Below are 24,361 nucleotides of genomic sequence, written 5' to 3' on the forward strand. Positions count from 1 at the left end.
TTTTAATAAAATTTGTAAAAATTTCAATCAAAAAAATAAACTAGTAACCCGGCATTGTTGATGTCAATAACTACTTACACAATGCTCATGGGTGCTGAAGCCTATAAAATCAGTCGCACCCAAGCGCCAGCAGAGGGCGGCAAAACTCCATAAAACACAGTGAGCGTTTCACTGTACTGTCATTTAAATCTGTGAGCGGGGCATCTGTGTCAATTGCGTCAAATGTTTTAACGTGATTAATTTAAAAAATTAATTAACACCCGTTAACGCGATAATTTTGACAGCCCTATCTTTTACTAAAATATGTTATTAGAAACACTTATATTATTGCCATTGATTTAATTGAACTACCAAGGGTGGATCAGTTAATACAAGTCACTTTTGTACCCAGAGAAGGGTCATCTGACTCTAATCAGCATGTTTTTGTGAGCATTAGTCATTCCCTTTTTGAGTGTTTGCAGGGCAAGGCTGCCTTGGCTTTGTCGGACAGTGGACCGCTCAGGCAGGCAATCGGGCGGACAATCTTTTTATATGTTTTAGTTAGGGCTGTCAAAATTATCGCGTTAACGGGCGTTAATTAATTTTTAAAATTAATCACGTTAAAATATTTGACGCAATTAACGCACTAGGCCCGCTCAGACAGATTTAAATGTCAGTACAGTGAAAGGCCAACTTGTGAATTGTGTTTTATGGAGTTTTTCCGCCCTCTGCTGGCGCTTGGGTGTGACTTGCATATGTTATGTGGCGTAATGTCGCCCTCTGCTGGCGATTCAGTGCAGCTGATTATTTGGGTTTCGGCGCGCTTTTCTGACGTTATTATATGTCGACGCGAACTCACACTAATAGACAGTGCTATTCAGACCAGCTAACGTCCGCATCCAGTATTCAGTGGCAGTTCTCATAGCCCCATCACACTGTTTGTGTCTAATACATGCATCGCTTGTGAGTTATATTCCTCCTTTGCTTATATTCATGAGCATTAGATAGTTATTGATGATGTGTATTTGAATTTGTTCACATATATGGTGAAATGCAGTTACATTGTTAGATGCTTGTGAGCTAATTGGCTAGTGCTACTGCTCAAATGGACACGTGTGTGTACATTTTATGTTATTTTGTGATTTATGCAAGTTATTGACACATTGCCTTGTTATTTTCAGTTTTACAAAAATACAAGAAACGTGCTCCTGCCAAAAAGAGATGACTTCAGTAAAGCCCATGCAACTTTGCCACACCGTCTGATTCCTTTTTGGAACTTATGTTCGCTATCTGTCAATTTGTGTACTCACACACATTGAGGACAGAATAGGGCTACGAGTTTATTTTTTGATTGAAAATTTTACAAAATTTATTAAAACGAAAACATTAAGAGGCGTTTTAATATAACATTTCTATAACTTGTACTAATATTCATCTTTTAAGAACTACAAGTCTTTCTATCCATGGATCACTTTAACAGAATGTTAATAATGTTAATGCCATCTTGTTGATTTATTGTTATAATAAACAAATGCAGTCCTTATGTACCGTATGTTGAATGTATATATCCATCTTGTCTTATCTTTCCATTCCAACAATAATTTACAGAAAAATATGGCATATTTTATAGATGGTTTGAATTGCGATTAATTGCGATTAATTACGATTAATTAATTTTTAAGCTGTAATTAACTCGATTAAAAATTTTAATCGTTTGACAGCCCTAGTTTTAGTGTTTGATAACCGCTCAGTATGGTTGTCTAATGTGATCGAATTGTGCACGATTTGACAAATTTGGGAAGATATCACAGCACTTTTTTTTGCTGGCGATACGTTGCGGAGGACTGTCTGACATTACAGCATTGAGAAAGAACAGCTGTCTCAATCTCTCTGAATTTTTTGTTGCTCTGTATCTTGTATGTATGGAGCTATAATTGTCATATTGCTGATGATGGATGGCTAATGCTGCACAACCAGTGTTGGGCACGTTACTTTAAAAAAGTAATTAGTTACATTACTCACTACTTCTTCCAAAAAGTAACTGAGTTAGTAACTGAAATACTCTATAGTAAAAGTAACTAGTTACCAGGGAAAGTAACTATTTCCGTTACTTTAAAAAGAACTTGTTGTATGTCGAAGAATTTGAAATTTTCTGAGCAGTATTCAAGTCAGTGGAATAGAGAAGAACAGACAGGTAGTTAACTTGTTAGGTGCTTCAGCAGATTTGAATTGCTTACCACAGATGTCGACAAAAGCTTTGCCCCGGGACATAAATTACACATTACATGCAGGTTCTCTCCTTTAATTTCGACAAACTTGAAATAGTATCTATATCTCCACCTCTTAAAGGACAATTTTTCTTCTGAATGCTCTGCCAACCTGACCGTGTGCATCTGTTTTGCGTGTGTGTGTTTGCCGCACGCGCTGTTCCGGTTTGCTTGTGAAATCACCGGCTCTGATTGGCTTACCACGACAATTGACTCTAACCCTCAGCCAATCACAATCACTTCCATCGCATCTCTCGAGAGGCCGCATTCAGGTAGGCTCGTTTCCCGACAATTCACGTCACCTTCAAAGCGTCTGCCGTCCTCAAGATGGAAGCAGAATTATTGCTGGCTGACAGTGGGAGATGGGAACGAGGCTAGCATCAGATGTAGCAAACACAGAAACGTTACCAAACTGTGGAAAGCATTGTCTAATTGAATGAGCAGGGAAAAACAGCTTGGAGTCAGAAGTACGTGCGCTATTCTCGAACCTGAACGCACCCCAAGTCTTGGATGATAAATCAACAGAGCAGAAAGTCGGCTCGACACGGCTGGTAATTTCTTCAATTTATTCAGAGTAAGTAACGCAGCGCTTTTGACCGTCAGTAACGGTAACGGCGTTGTAACGGCGGAAAACGTAATTAGTTAGATTACCCCGTTACTGAAAAAATAACGCCATTACGTAACGGCGTTATTTATAACGGCGTTACTTCCAACACTGTGCACAACACAAGTCATTTTTTGCACCAAAAAAAACTTTTATTAAATAAAGAAATGTATGTGAAAAAGACAACAAAAGAAATTATATACAAGAGCTGGTGTAATAAAAAACAAAATAAAACATTTTTTATGTGGTAACATATGACACTTTGCCCTTTTCCCGTGGCTAGGTGTTGGAGGTTGTTGCTGAAGCAATTTTTCCTTCTGCGCCTTCTTTGCGCCCACACGAGAGTGAGCCAATTCCTTTGCAAGACCCACCAAAAAGTCCACCTGTCTCTCTTGCCTTCTGGTGCAGGCCTGATACAACACATGCATTCAGTGCTGCCATGTCAATCATATTGGAGAATGTGTTCCTCCGTGTGTGACAAAGCCAAGGGGGCCCTGGATTTGCAAATATTCAAGATGCTAATTGCAGCTATCCAGAGTCAACCCCCCCTCTTCACACCTAGGCAACGACTCCACAGGAGTGTGTAGGGGGTTTTCTGCTTGATTGCTCGTTTGAGTGTTCTATTGTTTGACAAAGCCAAGTAGTCAGTTTGGTATCCGACACCCTTCTGGTCTTTCTTAATAGCCAAGAAAAAAAAACAAAGTAAAGGACGGAGGAACAATGCTGGATCTAAAAACAAGGCTAGATAGAAAATGTTTCCGAGCAGCAAACTGTTTGTTATCTCAGTGTCCAGTGTTTTTAAGGCTGCGGTGGAGTAGGCCAGGCCGAAGGTGTGGCTGGGTGTTGTTTCAGGATCATCCCTCTGTGGCCGTTTTTGAGCGGTTAGGTTCGTGCGCGGATGGGACGTGGTTGCCACAGCGACCGACGCTGGTCTTGACGTCCCAAGCGCCAGCTATCAACTTTCTTATCCTGGCTGGGCGAGACGCTACTTGTTTTAGGACAGAGCGCCCTGCTCTTTGTCCTTGGAGTGGCCGGGAGAACTGATTGCAAGAGTTGGTGCGTCAATCTTGTTCGTGACGCACACGTTGGGCTCCTGTGATAAGATGCCGTTGTGTATCTACTGCTTCTTTTCATTAAACTATGGTGTGCTATTTACTTTATATTAAGTGTGTTAGAGTAGTACAGTCCTACAGTAAATATGAGAAATGATACTATTCCCTGATTAATTATATTACGTGTGTTAGCGTAATGCAAACAATTATATGGTGTGTGCGAGAAAGGCAACTATTCCCTTCAACTGTAACCTGTGTTTTTATATTAGCCTTATTGTACTTTTGCTTGTGCTTTATGTGGTGCACGTAGTACTGTGTACAATGACAATAAAGGCTTTCTATTCAATTCTATTCTATTCTATTCTATTCTGTAGTCCACTTTTCTCTTTTAAACTGGGCAAAAATGGCTGTTTCCATGCTGGGTGGGGCACTTTTTTCCACCATTTTAGATTCTTAGGTGGTGTGATGATATTTGCAGTCAGACTCCCACAAAAAAAAAAAAAGTTCCTATCTGACAAGTTCAGCTGCTCACTCGAGGCCTTTTTTTCCATCGATAAAAAGCTGAGAGCAAGGGGGGGGTTTACTTGTTATTCCTCCGCTTGTGTTGATGTGGCAAGATGGCGAGGTAAATGACACCGCCTGAGTGAGGATGAGGCGTCTTCTTATCGGTTCCACAGATAGAGTGGGGGGGGGGGGGGGGGGTGAGCACCTGTGAGAGGAGGGATGGGGGGCGGTAGATGATGAGTCACCTCCAAAGTGCTTCTTATCGGCTGATGAACGAGCGCAGGTGTAACAGCACGTTCCGTCACATTACGTCTGCATAAGAGACTGAAAGGTCCCATGTGATTCCGCTCCGTCTGCCGTTTCGTTCCCTGACCTCTATTATCTTTAAACATCCTTTTTTCTGGTTAAAAAAAAAAAAGATTTTTTTCTTTTTCGCCCATTCCTGACTCTTGAGAAATACTCTTTTCTGATGATATAATCCCACCACCGACCCACACGAGTTTTGTTAGATTAGATGTCCGACCCACTCTGCCACCCCTTGGAATTCATCCCACATGTTCTTATCGCTGCTTCCATATTGCAACTCCATACGCCAGGGGTGGGGGCGGGGGAGAGTAGAGCCTTTGAAATACTGAATTTCCTGCAATTGTTGTGTCTTAGAAGTTCATGTTGGAAATGCCCAACATTAGCCGAATATTGCATCTTTGGACCAAAATTGCAGACTTTATGCATCCTTTAGGGTTTAGCTTCTTGAGACTTTTATGCGGGGCTGGTCATGATAGACATACCTACCAAATTGCAAATGGCTAAGTAATACTACCTTCAGAGGATGAATTTTTAAAGATTTAAAAGTTGTGTCACTGTTGTGTAAAATATCCTCAGAATATCCAATTTGAGCCAAAATGGTAGACTTCCCGTGCCTTTTCCTGCATTGCTTTTTAAGACTTTTTTGTGGTCTAATCATAACGGACATTTCTACCAAATTTCAGTTGTTTAAGTGAAACTGGCTTCACGGGCTGAATTTTTAAAGATTTCAAAGTTGCATTTCTGTTGTGTAAAATATCCCCAAAATCTCTGCCATCAACCAATATGGCTGACTTCCTATGTCTTTTCCGGTATTGCTTCTTGAGACTTTTTTGCTGTCCTGCTTATCGTGGACATTTCTACCAAATTTCAGTTGTCTAAGTAAAACTGGCTTAAGGGGCTGAATTTTTAAAGATTTCAAAGTTGCATTACTGCTGTGTAAAATATCCCAAAAATACCTGCCTTGAACCAAAATGGCAGACTTCCTATGTGTTTTCCGGCATTGCTTCTTGAGACTTTTTTGTTGGTCTGCTTACAATGGACGTTTCTATTAAATTTCAGTTGTCTAAATGAAATTGGCTTCAGGGGCCGAATTTTTAAAGATTTCAAAGTTGCATTACTGTTGTGTAAAGTATCACCAAAATATAATCTTTGGACCAGAATGGCAGACTTCCTGTGTCTTTTCCGGTATTGCTTCTTGAGGCTTTTTGTTGGTCTGCTCATAATGGACATTTCTACCAAATTTCAGTTGTCTAAGTGAAACTGGCTTCAGGGGATGAACTTTTATTTCAAAGTTGCATTACTGCTGTGTAAAATATCCCCAAAATACCTGCCCTGATCCAAAATGGCAGACTTTCTATGTCTTTTCCGGCATTGCCTCTTGAGACATTTTTTTTGTTGGTCTGCTTATATTGGACATTTCTACCAAGTTTCGGTTGTCTAAGTGAAACTGGCTTTAGGGGCTAAATTTTTAAAGATTTCAAAGTTGCATTACTACTGTGTAAAATATCGCCAAAACGTCTGCTTTGAAGCAAAATGGCAGACTTCATATGTGTTTTCTGGCATTGCTTCTTAAGGCTTTTTTGTTGGTCTACTTATAATGGATATTACCACAAAATTCAGTCGTCTAAGTGAAACTGGCTTAAGGGGCTGAATTTTTAAAGATTTTAAAGTTGCATTCCTGTTGTGTAAAGTATCACTAAAATTAAGATTTTAAAGTTGCATTACTGGTAGGTAAAATATCCCCAAAATATCCGTTTTGAACCAAAATGGCAGACTTTCTGTGTCTTTTCCGGCATTGCTTCTTGAGACTTTTTTGTTGGTCTAATCATAATGGACATTTCTACCAAATTTCAGTTATCTAAGTGAAACTGGCTTCAGGGGCTGAATTTTTAAAGATTTCAAAGTTGCATGACTGCTGTGTAAAATATCCCCAAAATATCCATTTTGAACCAAAATGGCAGACTTTCTGTGTCTTTTCCGGCATTGCTTCTTGAGACTTTTTTGTTGGTCTAATCATAATGGACATTTCTACCAAATTTCGGTTGTCTAAGTGAAAATGGCTTCAGGGGCTGAATTTTTAAAGATTTCAAAGTTGCATTACTGTTGTGTAAAGTATCACCAAAATATTAGTCTTTGGACCAAAAAAGCAGACTTTCTGTGTCTTTTCCGGTATTGCTTCTTGAGATTTTTTTGTTGGTCTGCTCATTATGTACATTTCTACCAAATTTCGGTTGTCTAAGTGAAACTGGCTTCAGGGGCTGAATTTTTAAAGATTTCAAAGTTGCATTACTGTTGTGAAAAATATAACCAAAATATCGTTTTTGGACCAAAATAGCAGACTTTCTGTGTCTTTTCCGGTATTACTCTTGAGATTTTTTTGTGGGTTTGCTTATAATGGACATTTCTACCAAATTTCGGTTGTCTAAGTGAAACTGGCTTCAGGGGCTGAATTTTTAAAGATTTCAAACTTGCATTACTACTGTGTAAAATACCCCAAAAATATCCGTTTTGTACCAAAATGGCAGACTTTATGTGTCCTTTCAGGTATTGCTTCTTGAGACTTTTTTATTGGTCTGCTTATGATGGACATTTCTACCAAATTTTGGTTGTCTAAGTGAAACTGGCTTCAGGGGCTGAATTTTTAAAGATTTCAAACTTGCATGACTACTGTGTAAAATACCCCAGAAATATCCGTTTTGAACCAAAATGGCAGACTTTCTGTGTCCTTTCAGGTCTTGCTTCTTGAGACTTTTTTGTTGGTCTGCTTATAAAGCACATTTCTGCCAAATTTCTGTTGTGTAAGTGAAACTAGCTTAAGGGGCTACATTTTGAAAAAAAATGTGGTTGCATTACAGATCAAAATGTGTATTTTGAAACATTTTATTTGCTTTTGTTCTTTTCACATACAAATACCGCGCATTGATTGTAAAAGAGCTTGAAAGTTCTATTGGAGAATTTTTTGCGATCAGCCGGACTTGCTAAGGTTCACAGTTTTGTTTCATTTTTGACTGTAATGTAATACATTGTGCAACCATGCGTCAGAGTTTAGATCTTGCACAGCATTTTGGTTGAGCTTGCTTTTTTCAGGATTTAAACACAATTGAATTACTTCATAAGCAATGTTGACAGATTGCAACACCGTCTACAAGCGTCATCCACAAGTGACTCATTACCGTGCCAAATTTGCTAGAAATGCAATAAGCACAAACTTGTGATTTCTATCAATGTGGTTTCCGTTGAATTGCGTACGCGTCGATGAATCATGTTTATGGAAATCATTAATCGGTGCTCATCTGTCTTTGTTTCAGGGAGGCGTCAGCAGATGAGGTGACCTATTGTCACCACCTCATCATGGACAGTCACATACCGTCCTCCAAACTGTGGACTGCGAAAGAGCAGTTGCGAACTGTGACTCAAATGGACTACAAGTATACCCTACTGGGGACTGGGGAGGATGACTATCGCAAGAGGCCGCTGCTTCTGCAGGTGGACCAAGCACCGATGAACCTCTTCGCTGTCCTGGAAGTGAAGCCCGAGCACCTGCGGAGGTGGAGCACGCCCGGCAGCTTCCGCAAGGTCCGCTTCTGCGGCGTCCTTCTCGGCGTGGCCGTCACTTTCGCCGTCATGGCCTCATATGTTCTTACGGGGGACAGTAAGGACCTCCTGCTCACGCCGTCGCCTTATCATCACTCCGCTAGCCCACCGGGACCCTTCGCCCTCAACCTATCCTCGGTCAAGAATTACACACACCTCCAGACGGTGGTCAAGTCCATCGCTGCCAAAGTGGAGTTTCGCGGTGGACGGCGGTTGCCGGTGTTTGAGACCTTGGCTCGAAGTGAGCGACATGTGAGTAACAATGTCAATTGATGTGACTAATGGATGTGATTGAAGGTTCGCACATTAACCTCAGAGTTCTTTTTTGAAATGGACGTATTAAAATTAAAATCGGGGACTTCCACTGTCTTTTCAGACATGGGTTTGACGAGCAAATTTTACATTACTATGGCTGCGTTCAGGCTGCAAGCATACAGTGGGGCAAATATGTATTTAGTCAACCACCAATTGTGCAAGTTCTCCTACTTGAAAAGATTAGAGAGGCCTGTAATTGTCAACATGGGTTAACCTCAACCATGAGAGACAGAATGTGGAAAAAAAAACAGAAAATCACATTGTTTGATTTTTAAAGAATTTATTTCCAAATTAGAGTGGAAAAAAAGTATTTGGTGCCCTACAAACAAGCAAGATTTCTGGCTGTCAAAGAGGTCTAACTTTTTCTAACGAGGTCTACGGAGGTCTAACGAGGCTCCACTCGTTACCTGTATTAATGGTACCTGTTTTAACTCATTATCGGTATAAAAGACACCTGTCCACAACCTCAGTCAGTCACACGCCAAACTCCACTATGGCCAAGACCAAGGAGCTTCGAAGGACACCAGAGACAAAATTGTAGACCTGCACCAGGCTGGGAAGACTGAATCTGCAATAGGTAAAACGCTTGGCGTAAAGAAATCAACTGTGGGAGCATTATTAGAAAATGGAAGACATACAAGACCACTGATAATCTCCCTCGATCTGGGGCTCCATGCAAGATCTCACCCCGTGGCATCAAAATGATAACAAGAACGATGAGCAAAAATCCCAGAACCAAACGAGGGGACCTAGTGAATGACCTACAGAGAGCTGGGAACACAGTAACAAAAGCTACTATCAGTAACAGAATGCGCCGCCAGGAACTCAAATCCTGCACAGCCAGAAGTGTCCCCCTGCTGAAGAAAGTACACGTCCAGGCCTGTCTAAAGTTGATTTTGGGGAAAAAAAGTGCGCATTATATTCGGGAAATTACGGTAAGTTTGATCATGGACGGACATGTGGAAAAGTTCTCCTCAGACATATCCCGCCATGTTAGCTGTACACAAAAACTGCACCCCCTTCTGGCCCGGAGGTGGGTTGGGGGGGTTGGACCTCCTTTGGGCCTTGTTGAGTAAAATTAAGATGATTCTGCATGCTTTGCTTAAGTATTAAGTAGGGTTGTTCCGATCATGTTTTTTTGCTCCCGATCGTTTTAGTTTGAGTATCTGCCGATCCCGATATTTCCCGATCCGATTGCTTTTTATTGCTCCAGATTCAATTCCAGTCATTCCTGATAATTTTTCCCGATCATATACATTTTGGCAATGCATTAAGAAAAAAATGAATAAAACTCGGATGAATATATACATTCAACATTGTTTATTATGGCAATAAATCCTCAAGACGGCATTTACATTATTAACATTCTTTCTGTGAGAGGGATCCACGGATAGAAAGACTTGTGACTTTGTATATTGTGACTAAATATTGCCATCTAGTGTATTTGTTGAGCGTTCAGTAAATGATACTGTAGCCAAGAAAAAGATCAATTGCTACCTTGCTTCCCCACATTGCTTCCCATGATATTTCTAATCATAGGGAGAGGGATTTTAAGGCTTTAGCCAATTAAAAAAAGGCTCCAAAGGCTGCCAAAATTCATTCTACTCCTTATACGCTGCCTTTTATCTCTCTATATAGGTAAAACGGCGCCATTACAGATTGAGCGCGACAATGCATGAGTGGGTCGTGCAGCGCATGCATTACTTGCGTTAAATATTTTAAAATGATACATTTTTAAAAATATTAATTACCGCCGTTATCGGGGGATAAATTTGATAACCCTACCTTAAGTCTAAACTAAAGACTCTGGATGAGTGTAACATATTATGTTTGTAACGTTAAATACAATTAGAAAACGATTTCATTAAAATATATATATATACAGTATATATATTAAAAAAGGCATGTTCGATATTTTTTTGCCGATTCTGATACTTTGAAAATGACTTGATCGGACCCAATCGATTGGGATGCCGATCGATCGGGACATCTCTAGTATTAAGTTTCTGATGTGAAAACTGAGTAGTTCATTAACTGTGGAAAGCTTGCACTAAATTAATTAAGTTGCTATTTTGGGCAAAAACTCATATGATATGTTAAATATTGCTATTGATCCTGAAAATACAGGTGATTAACTCTGCATTTGGTGATTTTGGTGCATCTTGCGTAAAATTTGAGAATTTTATAGTTATTTTAGTTTTGTGAAACTTGTATTAAAATTAATTAATCGGGATTTTAATAGAGAACAACTCTAAATTTTTTTATGTCGCTGCTAATGGAGACGTATACAGTGCCCTCCATAATTATTGGCACCCCTGAAAAAGATGGGGTTTTTTTTAGCTTCTAATATATATTTATATATATATATATATATATTTTTTAATTCAAATAACATGGGACCTTAATGGAAAAAAAGAGAAAAATCCAACCTTCAATGCAAGTGCATTCATTCAGTGGGGAAAAAATCCCACATAAAGAAAAAAATATTTTGACATCAAATAATGTCTGTCACAATTATTAGCACCCTTGGTGTTAATACTTTGTACAACCCCCTTTTGCCAACAAAACAAGGTCTGGGGACCGAGATGGCCATGGGAGGAGCTTGATTTTGTGTCTGGTGAACCATTTCTGTGTAGATTTGGCCATATGTTTAGGGTCATTGTCTTGCTGAAAGACCCAGTGACGACCCATCTTCAGCTTTCGGGCAGAGGGCAACAGAGTTTGATTTAAAATGTCTAGGTATTTCAAAGCATTCATGATGCCATGGACCCTAACAAGGTTCCCAGGGCCTTTGGAAGCGAAACAGCCCCACAGCATCACTGACCCACCCCCATACTTCACAGTGGGTATGAGGTGCTTTTCAGCATGCACATCTTTCGTTGCACGCAAGACCCACTTAGAGTGTTTGTTGCCAAAAAGCTCAATCTTGGTCTTACACAAAAATACACTCGGTCAGAGGCTTCAACTGGGACCGTGTGCTTTGGCCAGATGGATCAGCCCCGAGCCCCGTGTCCCATCAACTGATAGTGAAGTCTATGGCCTGAGTGAAACTGCATACAGGACCTGGATTTTAAAATTTTGTTGTATGTACAAGACTCGAGAGTTTTGAGAGACATACTGTACCTACCAAATGTAATGGTGCTCAGTGACACCTTCGGTGAGAGCTAAATTTTAAAAGACATACTGATCAACGATCCCTAGCAATTTTTCCCATGCCGATTTCAAATCTGAGATTCCAGTTTTCAACTCAACCGCTGCTAAAATAAAATGAAAATCTCAAAGTCATTCCAGGTCTCCTTCCCATCAGGGTGGCTGTCTCCCTCTCAGATTGGCCGTTAATTCGAACGATAACGACTTCTGCCTCGGCTGTTTGCGACATAACTCATTTCTCGTCCGACGCGTTAATGAAAAGGAGCGCGGCCGCCTCGTGGGACGATCGATACCCCGCGTCCGACGTATCTGGCCGTTAATTGCATTTGGAGGAGCTGGCGTTCGGCTTTGTTGGCCTTTTGATCTTCAGACAATCTGGAATGTGAGGAGACTGTGAGTTGTCTGTGCTGCTGCGTTCAGGAATGCTTTTTAGGATTTTAGCATTTATATCCCTCTTTGGACAAAAGCGCAGGGTAGATCCATCCAAGTGTTGATTGTATTAATCTTAACTTATCATACCTTGTCGACGGATGATGAATGGACTGTCTTAAAAAATCTCAAAAGGCTTGACTAATTTTGTGTCTTAAAAAGCCATGGAATATCTTTAATTACTTTGATTTTAAATTGGTGTTTAAGTTGGTGTAAAATGTACCCTATCAGAAAACTAAATAAATATACAAATAAGTATTTAGTCAACCACCAATTGTGCAAGTTCTCCTACTTGAAAAGATTAGAGAGGCCTGTAAGTGTCAACATGGGTAAACCGCAACCACGAGAGACAGAATGTGAAAAAAACCCCCAGAAAATCACATTGTTTGATTTTTAAAGAATTTATTTCCAAATTAGAGTGGAAAATAAGTATTTGGTGACCTACAAACAAGCAAGATTTCTGACTGTCAAAGAGGTCTAACTCTCGTTACCTGTATTAATGGCACCTGTTTTAACTCATTATCGGTATAAAAGACACCTGTCCACAATCTCAGTCACACTCCAAACTCCACTATGGCCAAGACCAAAGAGCTGTCGAAGGTCACCAGAGACAAAATTGTAGACCTGCACATGACTGAATCTGCAATAGGTAAAACGCTTGGTGTAAAGCGGTGCTTCTCAATTATTTTCTGTTATGCCCCCCCCCCAGGAAGATGTAAACGTTCTGCGCCCCCCCAACTCTCTGCCGCCTCTGTAAATATACTGTAGTATAATTTGTATATACTCCTCTGCCTAACATTGTGTTCTTTTTAATATTAAAGAAAAAAGTAATATAGATCAACTTACAATAAAGTAAAAATATATATAAATATATATACTAGGGCTGTCAAAATTATCGCGTTATCGGACGTTAATTAATTTTTTAAATGAATCCCGTTAAAATATTTGGCGCAATTAACGCAGATGCCCCGCTCAGACAGATTTAAATGACAGTACAGTGAAACGCTCACTTGTTGTGTTTTATGGAGTTTTGCTGCCGTCTGCTGGCGCTTGGGTGCGACTGATTTTATAGGCTTCAGCACCCATGAGCATTGTGTAAGTAATTATTGACATCAACAACGGTGGGCTACTAGTTTATTTTTTGATTGAAAATTTTACAAATTTTATTAAAACAATAACATTAAGAGGGGTTTTAATATAAAATTTCTATAACTTGTACCAACATTTTTCTTTTAAGAACTACAAGAACTCTATAAGAACTCTTTTATCCATGGATCGCTTTAACAGAATGTTAATAATGTTAATGCCATCTTGTTGATTTGTTATAATACTCAAATACAGTCCTTATGTACCGTATGTTGAATGTATATATCTATCTTGTGTCTTATCTTTCCATTCCAACAATAATTTACAGAAAAATATGGCATATTTTAGAGATGGTTTGAATTGCGATTAATTACGATTAATTAATTTTTAAGCTGTAATTAACTCAATTAAAAATTTTTGATCGTTTTACAGCCCTAATATATACTCATCCATACTGTAAAAATACACTCAAGATTTTTTCACAGTTTAATACTGAAAAATACAATTTAATAAAGTCAATAAATAATAATAAATTCAAATTGATTAGCAACATTAACTCATGAGGACAATATGCCAAACAATTAGACTGAAAAAACAACAATTAATAGAACAAAAACGACAGTGTCATTGGACAGAGAGACAGTTTATTTTTGCTGCTGGCAGTATCAGCTCCTTTCCTATGTTGTGGTGTTATTTTGCACTGAGCAACTTGGTATGCCACCTTATATGATTATATGAAAGTGCTCGCTGGTTTACTGATATAACACTGACACAGCAGGAGGATTGTTGGCAATATTCGGCACGTTTCTGCTGAAAAAAAAAAATTCCTGCTGTCCGCTGCGAACATTTTTACACAAAGTAAATAGACCGGTCTTTCCTCATCTCCCACTGTACTAAAAGTCAAAGCCAAAAGTCAAATGCTGCATACGCTTCGTCATATTTCCTTGTCTTAGCTTTTCATATCTCCGGTGTTCTTATCTGTGTGCTCTTGTTTGGTTCAAAAATATTGCGCACACGCTGAAAATGAGAGCGGCACTGCCACCCACTGAGTGGATGTACAATTACACTTTATTCTAGTACGGCAAAAAAGTACGTTCCCCAAGGTCACATGCGCCACCCCCAGCATCGCTCTGCGCCCCCCTGGGGGGCCCGCCCCACTATTTGAGATGTACTGGTGTAAAGAAATCAACTGTGGGAACAATTATTAGAAAATGGAAGCCATACAAGACCACTGATCATCTCCCTCGATCTGGGGCTCTATGCAAGATCTCACCCCGTGGCGTCAAAATGATAACAAGAACGGTGAGCAAAAATCCCAGAACCACACGGGGGGACCTAGTGAATGACCTACAGAGAGCTGGGACCACAGTAACAAAGGCTACTATCAGTAACACAATGCACCGCCAGGGACTCAAATCCTGCACTGCCAGACGTGTCCCCATGCTGAAGCCAGTACACGTCCAGGCCCGTCTGCGGTTCGCTAGAGAGCATTTGGATGATCCAGAAGAGGACTGGGAGAATGTGTTATGGTCAGATGAAACCAAAATAGAACTTTTTTGCTTCAAAGGTTCTCATGTTTGGAGGAGAAAGAATACTGAATTGCATCCGAAGAACACCATACCCACTGTGAAGCTTGGGGGTGGAAACATCATGCTTTGGGGCTGTTTTTCTGCAAAGGGACCAGGCCAACTGATCTGTGTAAAGGAAATAATGAATGTATGAAGAATGCCATATATCGAGAGATTTTGAGTGAAAATCTCCTTCCATCAGCAAGGGCATTGAAAATGAGACGTGGCTGGGTCTTTCAGCATGACAATGATCCCAAACACACAGCCAGGGCAACAAAGGAGTGGCTTCGTAAGAAGCATTTCAAGGTCCTGGAGTGGCCTAGCCAGTCTCCAGATCTCAACCCTATAGAAAATCTGCGGAGGGAGTTGAAAGTCTGTGTTGCCCAACGACAGCCCCAAAACATCACTGCTCTAGAGGAGATCTGCATGGAGGAATGGGCCAAAATACCAGCAACAGTGTGTGAAAAGCTTGTGAAGAGTTACAGAAAACGTTTGGCCTCCGTTATTGCCAACAAAGGGTACATAACAAAGTATTGAAATGAACTTTTGGTATTGACCAAATACTTATTTTCCACTATGTTTTGCGAATAAATTCTTTAAAAATCAAACAATGTGATTTTCAGTTTTTTTCCCCCACATTCTGTCTTTCATGGTTGAGATTTACCCATGTTGACAATTACAGGCCTCTCTAATATTTTCAAGTGGGAGAACTTGCACAATTAGTAGTTATTTGCCCCACTGTATATTTATAGTTCAATCGAAAGAACATTTGCCACATTTTCTGCCTAATTCAATCAATATTAGACAGTTATTGCAAGGGATAAAGAATATGCGCCCATGACTATTTGTTTACATTTGTTGCGCCAACATTTGTATATATAGATCTGATTCTCAAAGCATTAACTCTCGCTGCCATTGACGATGATAGACGACCAATCCTTTTTGACTGGGAGAGACTCATGGCCTCCAGTCAAATTGGTCATTTATTATCGTCAGTGGCGGTGAAACACAACCATTGAAGTTGTTTCTCCACTTTCCAGATGTTTTCCGTCATCCCCCGTCAATTCCTCCCTGGTTTCCGCAACCCCTGCTGGCACGAGGAATACGCCGGGAACATCAACTCGGACCCGTACAGCGCCAACCTATACGCGCGCTACTCCCGCAGCTTTCGTGCCGTCTTCCAGCACTTGAGGAGCGCCTTCCCAAAGCACTTGTTTAGCCGCGATGGCAAGCTCTACCGCATCCGTTGCCTGCCGTATTTCTACATTATCGGACAGCCCAAGTGCGGCACCACCGATCTTTACGACCGCTTGCGGCTGCACCCAGACGTCAAGTTCTCCACCTTCAAAGAGCCGCACTGGTGGACCCGCAAGAGGTTCGGTGAGTACGCCAGATGCTCGTAATGTTTATTGAGGGGCTCGTTAAAATAGGCTAAATTTAAATCGGGGATGATTTCTAGGGTCTGATAAGATTTTTCGTTATATACTGTGTTATTAACATTTCATTACAATCGTTCCCTCGCGTGCCTCGTGGATAAATATATACTTAGGTTGCAAAATATGGTTCCAGCTGTGTTGGGGGACTTCAGTCACATGACTTTGACTTAATTCAGACTTCATATGTTTTTGGATGTTGTGTAGCTCTGCCTGTTCATTTATTCTGTGGGAGTTATGTTGCATTTTGTCACCTCAAAATTGAAAATCAGGATGTTTAAGATAATAATTTAAACTTTTTGTTTTAGATAAATGTGCGCAAGTCTGTTTTGTTAACTCATTGGCCAAGGGCGTAGGTTTGGTCTCTATATTGGTAGGGACCTTGTAACAGCATAACCTGCATGTACACTTTTTGCTTGTGGTGGGACATTAATAAGACCAAACAGATTGGGTGAACAGGGGTCAGGGCTACATTTCTCACGAATATGAACCTAATTAATTGATATGTTAAATTAGGGGTGCTCATTACGTAGATCACGATCGACCAGCAACACTAGTGTTGGTAGCTCGCGGATCGCAAAAAAACATTTTTTCTTTTTATGTACCTAGTTAATTATGATTATGTTGTGTTGTGTGAGCAACATTTGAGGTAATGCGGCTTCTTGGTCTCGTTTTTCTGGTTCTACAGTTTCCAGCAGGGATCACTACATGTCTCACAGTTTAATTAACGTTAATAGTAGAAAAAACCAACAGAAGGACACTTCCCTCTAAGCAGCTTCCTACTCGAGTTTTGCCGGTTAGCAAGTTCACACAGTTTAATGTTACGCCAACTCTGACGCAGGTCAGACTTCCAGTAGCAAAATTAGTGGTGTGTTTCCCACTTCCACAACACTGGCTTATTTTTAATTTACTTACAGTGACTGCTGCTGGCCAAAAAAAAAAAAGCTTCTAATATCCCTTGTCTTCGAAGGGGGGGGGCATGTTGTCAGCATGTATTACTATAGGAGCTGTGTGAGTGTGAGCATGCGTGTGTGTGTGTGCATGTGTCGAGGGTGGGTCAAGTCATCAGCCAATCAAACGTGCGTTTGAAGGGGGGGAAATGGACTGGCGCAATCAGCAAGTGAAAAAGGGTAAATGTAAGTTTGAACATAATAAAAATAATCCACTTAATAATGATAGGGTCAAATCTTTCCTTACAACATATGGGAAGGCAATCTAAATTACTTGTATACCTGAACTCATTATATAATGCATATAAGGTTGCTTAAAGGTTAGTGGGGACAATTTGAGTCTCCTGAAGAGTTGAAGACAAGCCCCGCCATCCCTGCACCTTTTTTACCGCCCTGCACCTTTTTTACCGCACCACACACATAATTCTCCACAGAAGAGCTCCGGCAGAGGGCGGTGGGATGGGTGGCTGGGTAGAAATTCCATGCTGCGGTCCCACTGCCCCAAGCCAAACTCTCCTTTATTAATGCATACATAGCACTACCCTCCTCTCACAATCCCACCACTGTGCTGGGTAATGGCTGCCAGCCGGGAACCTGGCAGCCACAGTAATAGGGTGGTAGGTGGGTCCCACATTTTTTCCCTATGGCGTGGCTCCTGGGGCGTGGCCTCCCCTCTGCCTGGGCTGCTGGCCGCGGGAGCCCTGTTGCGGCTCCTTAGCGTTCTCCCGCCTCCGCCTTCCCCTCTCTTTTCTGACTGGGTAGCCCCCCTCCGTCGCGGGTCGCTGGCTGGGCGCCAGTGTATCGGCTGGGTGTTGCCTGCTCTGGCGGGGGACCCTGCCCTGCCCTGGGCTTGGTGGGCTGCTGGGGGTCCCGTGTCATGCCGTGCCGGTTGGGGGGCTGCGGCTATGGCTCGCGGGCCGGGTAGGCGGACGGGGGTGGGGGTGGATTTGGGGTTGGTGGTGCATCCCCTCTTGCCATCCCTGAGGGCCGGTTGATGGGGGCGCATGTGGCCCGGGGGACCACCCTGGATCCCGGGGGTGTGATGATGGCTCCTTTGCTCGGCTGCAGGAGGAGGTATGGGCTGCGCGGAACACCGCCCCGCCCGCCCTCCCTCCCCGGGCTGGCTGGGTGGGAGCCGGGGCCCTGGGTTGGTGCCTGCGTGGCGTCTCTGCTTGTCTGCGTGGCTGTTGCGCGCCTGGAGGGGCTTGCGTGTGGCGGGATGTGATAGGGCGCGCTCGGGTGGGGGGTCCCAGTGCCGGGATTGGCGGTGGGGCGGGGTAGGGTCGGTCGCCAACGGGCTTACACTCACAAAGGATTCACACGATTACTGGGTTCTAGATCACAGAACTGATTTGTGTACACTCTACCCCTTTCAATCACTTAGCTTATAGACTCCCCCCCCCCTTTCACTGATCAACAGGCCCCCACATGGTGTTAACTGGAAATACATCTAGCTGAAGATAGCACCAGCATATTAGTAGCTAGTCTAGACGTTTAATGTATTTCTTGTTGTTTGTGTGTCCTTTCTTTCTTCTCTTGTGTTTCTTTTCTTCTGTCCCTCCAAGAAAAGTTGGTGGTGTTATGTCCCTACCGTCCCTATGCAAACCTACGCCTTGTCATTGGCTGCCACTGACGATGATAGACACCCAGTTCATTTCAAGGGGTCAGTGCCATTGACGGAAATGGATGTCCAATCTTTTTTTTTGGAGGGGCTAGCAGTGAATTATCATAATAATAATGCCTCGGATTTACATAGTGCGTTTTTGGACACTTGAAGACACTTTATATTGCATTATTCCAGTGTTGTTTTTGGCAGCCCTTTAAATTTCCGTGTTAGTCTTGTTTTGGACAATAATACAAATTAATTAGTCTTAGTCATATTTTAGTCATTTAAAAATGTGTTTGTCTTCATCTAGTTTTTGTTGATGAAAACTTATTTTGTCTAGTTGTAGTTGACGATTACTCAATATTTTCATCTGTAAAAATCGAAAGTTTCACTCCCCCCCAAAAAATGAATAAAATTGACAGAAGAGCACCTATCTGCTTCACTATTAAAACTTGAGACTGTACTGTAACCTCTAATTGGGCCTCATAAATGAAGGCAACATTTTAACGGAAGCGATAAGTCAATTGGTGACGGGGTTAAAACTCGCTTCAAAGCCGCAATGACTTGATTACGGAAGCAGATAAGATAACGACAGCGAGTTAAAAGAGGCGCACGCTCCCACGCAGCACACTGATAATCTCCTAATACCGCCTTTAAGAACAGCTCCGGCGTTATCGCGGGATAATGACTCAGTTTGCACAGCTGATATCCTGGCACGCATCTTCTAAATTTCGTTTTTGGTTGCTTTGAGTTTATCTTATGTTTTTCCGTAGTCATTGCAATGTAATCATAATATATGTAGATGCCCATTTCATTTAGACTGGGAGAGGCTTGTAGCCCTTCCAGTCAAAATAGATTGGAAGTCTCTCTCTGTCAATGGCATCCAATGAAAAATAAAAACTTATTGTTGCAAACTAAATATTGTGAGTTGATGTAGCTGTCAATTATGCATCAAAATCTCCTGCTTCCAATCATGCAGCCCTTTGGCAGGAAATTGCATTATACATGATATTCCTCAGTGGTGAAGCGGATGCCACTCACTAGCATCAGCTGCGAGATGATCAAAAAGAAACCAGATGAAACAAAGGAAGGATGAGGGGAAAAAAAATCCCTGCGAGAGACGCATCTCGGCATCGCCTGCCGCCGTCCCACCTTGTGAGCAGCATGTGACACTTATGTTGGAATAATGATGCAGCTGGGGAGCGTTTTTTTTTCTCCTAGATCTGCTCGTTATCCGCTATCTGCACACCCACTCGCGAGTTCTTTGCTGTTTTACCTTGCGTGCTGTTATTAATTGGCTGCGATAGGGAACTGATGGATTCACACTTTATTTGTTTCCTTCCAGGCATCATTCGTCTAAGCGAGGGTTTCCACGACCGATACCCGGTGGACGACTACCTGGACTTGTTTGACCAAGCTGCTCATTTCATCCAAGGCAGCCAGGCGGCCAACCAAAGTGGCATACCCGCTCAGCCCGACGTCATCATTGGTGAGTCGGCGTCACCCATTGGTGCCCAAACCCAAGTTTGAATCATGCTGAATACTTGATATACTGCAGCAAGTCCGCCTGCTTTGAACAAGCTCTCCTAACCAACCAAGTAAGCAACTAACTCACATTAAACCAAGCAACTGACCAACCAAACAAGAATAACTAACCCTCTAACCACCCAATTATTGTAACTAACTCAACAAGTAACTCATCAACTAACCAAATCAACCAAACTAACAACCACTAATGAACTCAACAATTTATTAAACAAGTAATGAACTGAACAATTTATCAACCAACTAACCAAGGTATGAGCTAACTAACTGACTAACTAAGTAACTAACTAACGCTATAAAATAATGTAACAATTGTGACTAGAATAACTGAACTAATTAACTAACTTAACAATTTATTAACCAACTAATGAAGCTAACACGGTACCTAGCTAATGCTATAAAATAATCTAATGACTGTTTGACTACAACAACTGAACTAACCAACATACCGGGCAACCAACTAACTAAGCAACTAACTAACGCTATAAAATAATCTAATGACTGTGACTAGAATAACTGAACCAACCAATATACCAGGCAGGCAACTAACTAACTAACTAACTAATAGTTATTTTACCTGAATAACTGAACTAACTAACCAAACAACCAATCAACCACGATAGCTGTCAACAAAAAACAAACAAACAAATTCTATAAAATAATTAATAACTCTTTGACTAGAAGAACTGAACTAACTAACTAACTAACTAACTAACTAACTAACTAACTAACTAACTAACTAACTAACTAACTAACTAACTAACTAACTAATAGTTCTTTGACTTGAATAACTGAACTAACTAACTAACTTATAATCTGTTCTTTGACTTGAATAACTGAACAAACAACTAACTAACTAACTAACTAACTAACTAACTAACTAACTAACTAACTAACGATTTAATAGTTCTTTGACGTGAATAACTGAACTAACCAAACAACCAATCAACCAAGATACCTTTCAACAAACAAACAAACAAACAAATGCTATAAAATAATTAATAACTCTTTGACTAGAAGAACTGAACTAACTAATAGTTCTTTGACTTGAATAACTGAACTAACTAACCAACCAAGATACCAGTCAACTAACTAACTAACTAACTAACTAACTAACTAACTAACTAACTAACTAACTAACTAACTAACTAACTAACTAACTAACTAACTAACGCAATAGAATAATCTAATGACTGTTTGGCTAGAATAACTGATCAACCAACTAACCAACATCCAAGGCAAAAAACTAACTAAAGGAGCGACTAATCAACTAACTAATATATACTACCTGACTAAGTAGTAGCAAAATAATAAACTAACGAAATAACTGGAATAAGGAATCAAGTAGGCTTACCAAAAAAATTATTAAATGGCAACATCGATTGGATGTCTGTCAACATCAATGAGATCCAATCAATTCACTTTGTCTTGAAATATTGTTGTTCAGGCGAAGCCAGCGCCTCCACAATGTGGGACAACAACGCCTGGGTGTACTTCTACGACAACACCACCAGCGGAGGTGAGCCGCCCTTCCTCATCCAGGACTTCCTACATGCCCTGCAGCCTGACGCCCGCTTCATCGTCATGCTCAGAGACCCCGTGGAAAGGTTGGCCCTAGTCGACCCCGGCCCGATTTTCCTTTTCACTCTCTTGACTCCGGAATGTTATCATTCGTCAGGCTCTACTCGGACTACTTGTACTTCGGCATCGCCAACAAGTCGGCGGAGGATTTTCACGAGAAGGTGTCTGAGTCCGTGCAGCTTTTGGACGGCTGCCTGGCCGACTACACGCTTCGCTCGTGCGTCTACAACACCAGCGTCAACAACGCCATGCCTGTGAGTAACGCCCCCCGTCCCAGAGCCCCCTGAGCAGACCGGCCCATTACGGACTGCCTGCACTTCGCCAGTGGCCTAATTGCCCATCCGCTAATATGGCCTCACGCCCGCTGAAGCGTGGAAAATACATTACAGCTGTCTGTACAGACGTGGGGACGAAAGTTTTGCATGCAAACAACCACGCTTGCTCAAAGTCACAAACTTGGAACAAGTCGGAATTTTAACAATATTATGTAGATTAGTTATCATTTTTAGCCACGCGGAGGGAGGACTCAAGGTCTCACTCACTTTCTTATCTCCTTAATTGTGGACCTGTGATTGCCTGCAGGTTCCAAGTTAGCCAGAAGAGGGCATACATGCTTTTCGAGTGTGGTTATTATGTCACTGGGCTGATGAGACATTTTTTGAGCAAGTCATGGTTCATTTGAAATTGTTACCTATAAAAAAAATATACATTTTGATGTCCAAAAAAATAAAAGCTTTTGGAAAATATAATCAGTTGTTTGCTAAAAGCAGACATCATATATTCATATGTTAGATAACTGTTATATAAAAATGTATGTTTAATAAAACTGTCATTGACGATGATTGATTTCCAATTCATTTAGACCGCCATTAATGGCGGTGAATGAGTTCAAAAGTAAACATTTTTCAAAAATAAACTTTTCACCGTATATGTGGGCAGGTACGACTGCAGGTAGGCCTGTACGTGGTCTATTTGCTGGACTGGCTGAGCGTGTTCGGCAGAGAGCAGATTCTCGTCCTGCGGTTAGAAGACCACGCCTCCAACAGGAAGTCCACCATGCACACTGTCTTCCACTTCCTTGGTCTGGGTGAGACCTAAATTTGCTCGATTAGAGGAAAAAAACTGTAATATGTTTTTCTTTTGAACCATAAATAACCCCAAAAAGCTGATTATACAACACTGCCCTCTAGTGGCTAATCTTTTCAATTGCAATTCATGTTTTACCTTTAAAAAAAAAATCCCCAATTAATGCTTGAAATGAAGTCAAATAACCCCATTTATATGTTTTCAGCACCGCTGAGCCAGCAGATGGAGGCGGAGCTCAACAGAAGCCCCGCCTCTAATAGCAGGAGGCCGGCTGACAAGAACCTGGGCCCCATGCTGCCCGCCACCAAACACATTCTGCGCGACTTTTATGCGCCCTTCAACCGCAAACTGGCGCAAGTCTTGCGCAATGACTCCTTCCTGTGGGACGCCAACCCCTGACCTCTGCAGTGATTTCCCCCTGCTAGAAAGCCAAAAAGGCTTGTGATTGCCTAGCGCCACCTAAAGATGGCGGCAAAGTACTTTTTATCTGACTAAACCAAGCTCCTGCCCTCATATCATTAAGGCGCCAAAGCACTTCTTTAATATTAAACGCGGCTTATTCACAGCACTTCACTGTATAAGTCTTGGAGCTTGGTAACCACTGAGGACATCATCGTCATCACTTCCATCATCATCATTTTCAAGTGCCCATTTTCCCTTTTTAATTTAAATTATTTGATAGGTAAGCAGCGGAAATACATCAAAGACGGCAGATAGCACAAGTGTGTGTGCGAGTGTGCGTGTGTGTGTGAGAGAGATACAGTTTGGAAGAGATTTTATTGTATGAATATGTACAGTAAAAAGAGCTGTAAAAAAATAAATAAATAAAAATGTGCTCATTTTTCTATTTATTTGGATTGTAAAACCCAGGTCAACTGACTAACTTTGTAATCGTACAAAAAGGTCTACTGTTATAAATCTGTGGATCGATCTAGTTTCAAGAGAAGAGAAAACAGGATCAGGTAGTATTCATTTGAGGAGAATATTGGTCAAATTTTGGTGGAACTAGTCGAATTTTGGTGGAACTGTTTTGCTAAAATTTGTCTGATAACCAGATATCCAACAGGGTGGCATGGGGGGAAACTGCCACCCTTAAAGATAGATAAATATTTTTCTAGATCCGCCCCTGCTGAAAACAAATTCCAATTTAATAGCTGAAAATTGCATGCAAACCTAATTTAATGTTCAATAAAATAGAACATAACAAATAGCTAATACTGTAGGGACGGTATGACGGAAAATTTTTACGGTTTTGAAACCATGACGTTGTCATACCACAGTATACCTTGAAACCGGTATTGGCACA

At 41.2% G+C, this 24,361-nt stretch overlaps 1 protein-coding gene across 4 annotated transcripts in view; it reads left to right on the forward strand.

Annotated features, from left to right (window-relative positions):
- LOC130909119 (carbohydrate sulfotransferase 15-like) overlaps positions 1-23,885 on the forward strand; it is a 76,428-nt gene extending 52,543 nt beyond the window's left edge. For all 4 annotated transcript variants that reach the window (XM_057825211.1, XM_057825213.1, XM_057825212.1 and 1 more), the window contains 7 exons: positions 8,021-8,558; positions 15,895-16,234; positions 20,189-20,332; positions 21,836-21,995; positions 22,067-22,223; positions 22,909-23,056; positions 23,261-23,885. In XM_057825211.1, coding sequence (XP_057681194.1) covers positions 8,064-8,558; positions 15,895-16,234; positions 20,189-20,332; positions 21,836-21,995; positions 22,067-22,223; positions 22,909-23,056; positions 23,261-23,454 — 1,638 coding nt within the window. In that variant the 5' untranslated portion in view covers positions 8,021-8,063 and the 3' untranslated portion in view covers positions 23,455-23,885. The remainder of the gene's footprint in view (positions 1-8,020; positions 8,559-15,894; positions 16,235-20,188; positions 20,333-21,835; positions 21,996-22,066; positions 22,224-22,908; positions 23,057-23,260) is intronic.
- The last annotated feature ends 476 nt before the right edge of the window (positions 23,886-24,361 follow it).

The sequence above is a fragment of the Corythoichthys intestinalis genome, chromosome 21, assembly GCF_030265065.1.
Source record: "Corythoichthys intestinalis isolate RoL2023-P3 chromosome 21, ASM3026506v1, whole genome shotgun sequence".
Taxonomy (NCBI): Eukaryota; Metazoa; Chordata; class Actinopteri; order Syngnathiformes; family Syngnathidae; genus Corythoichthys; species Corythoichthys intestinalis.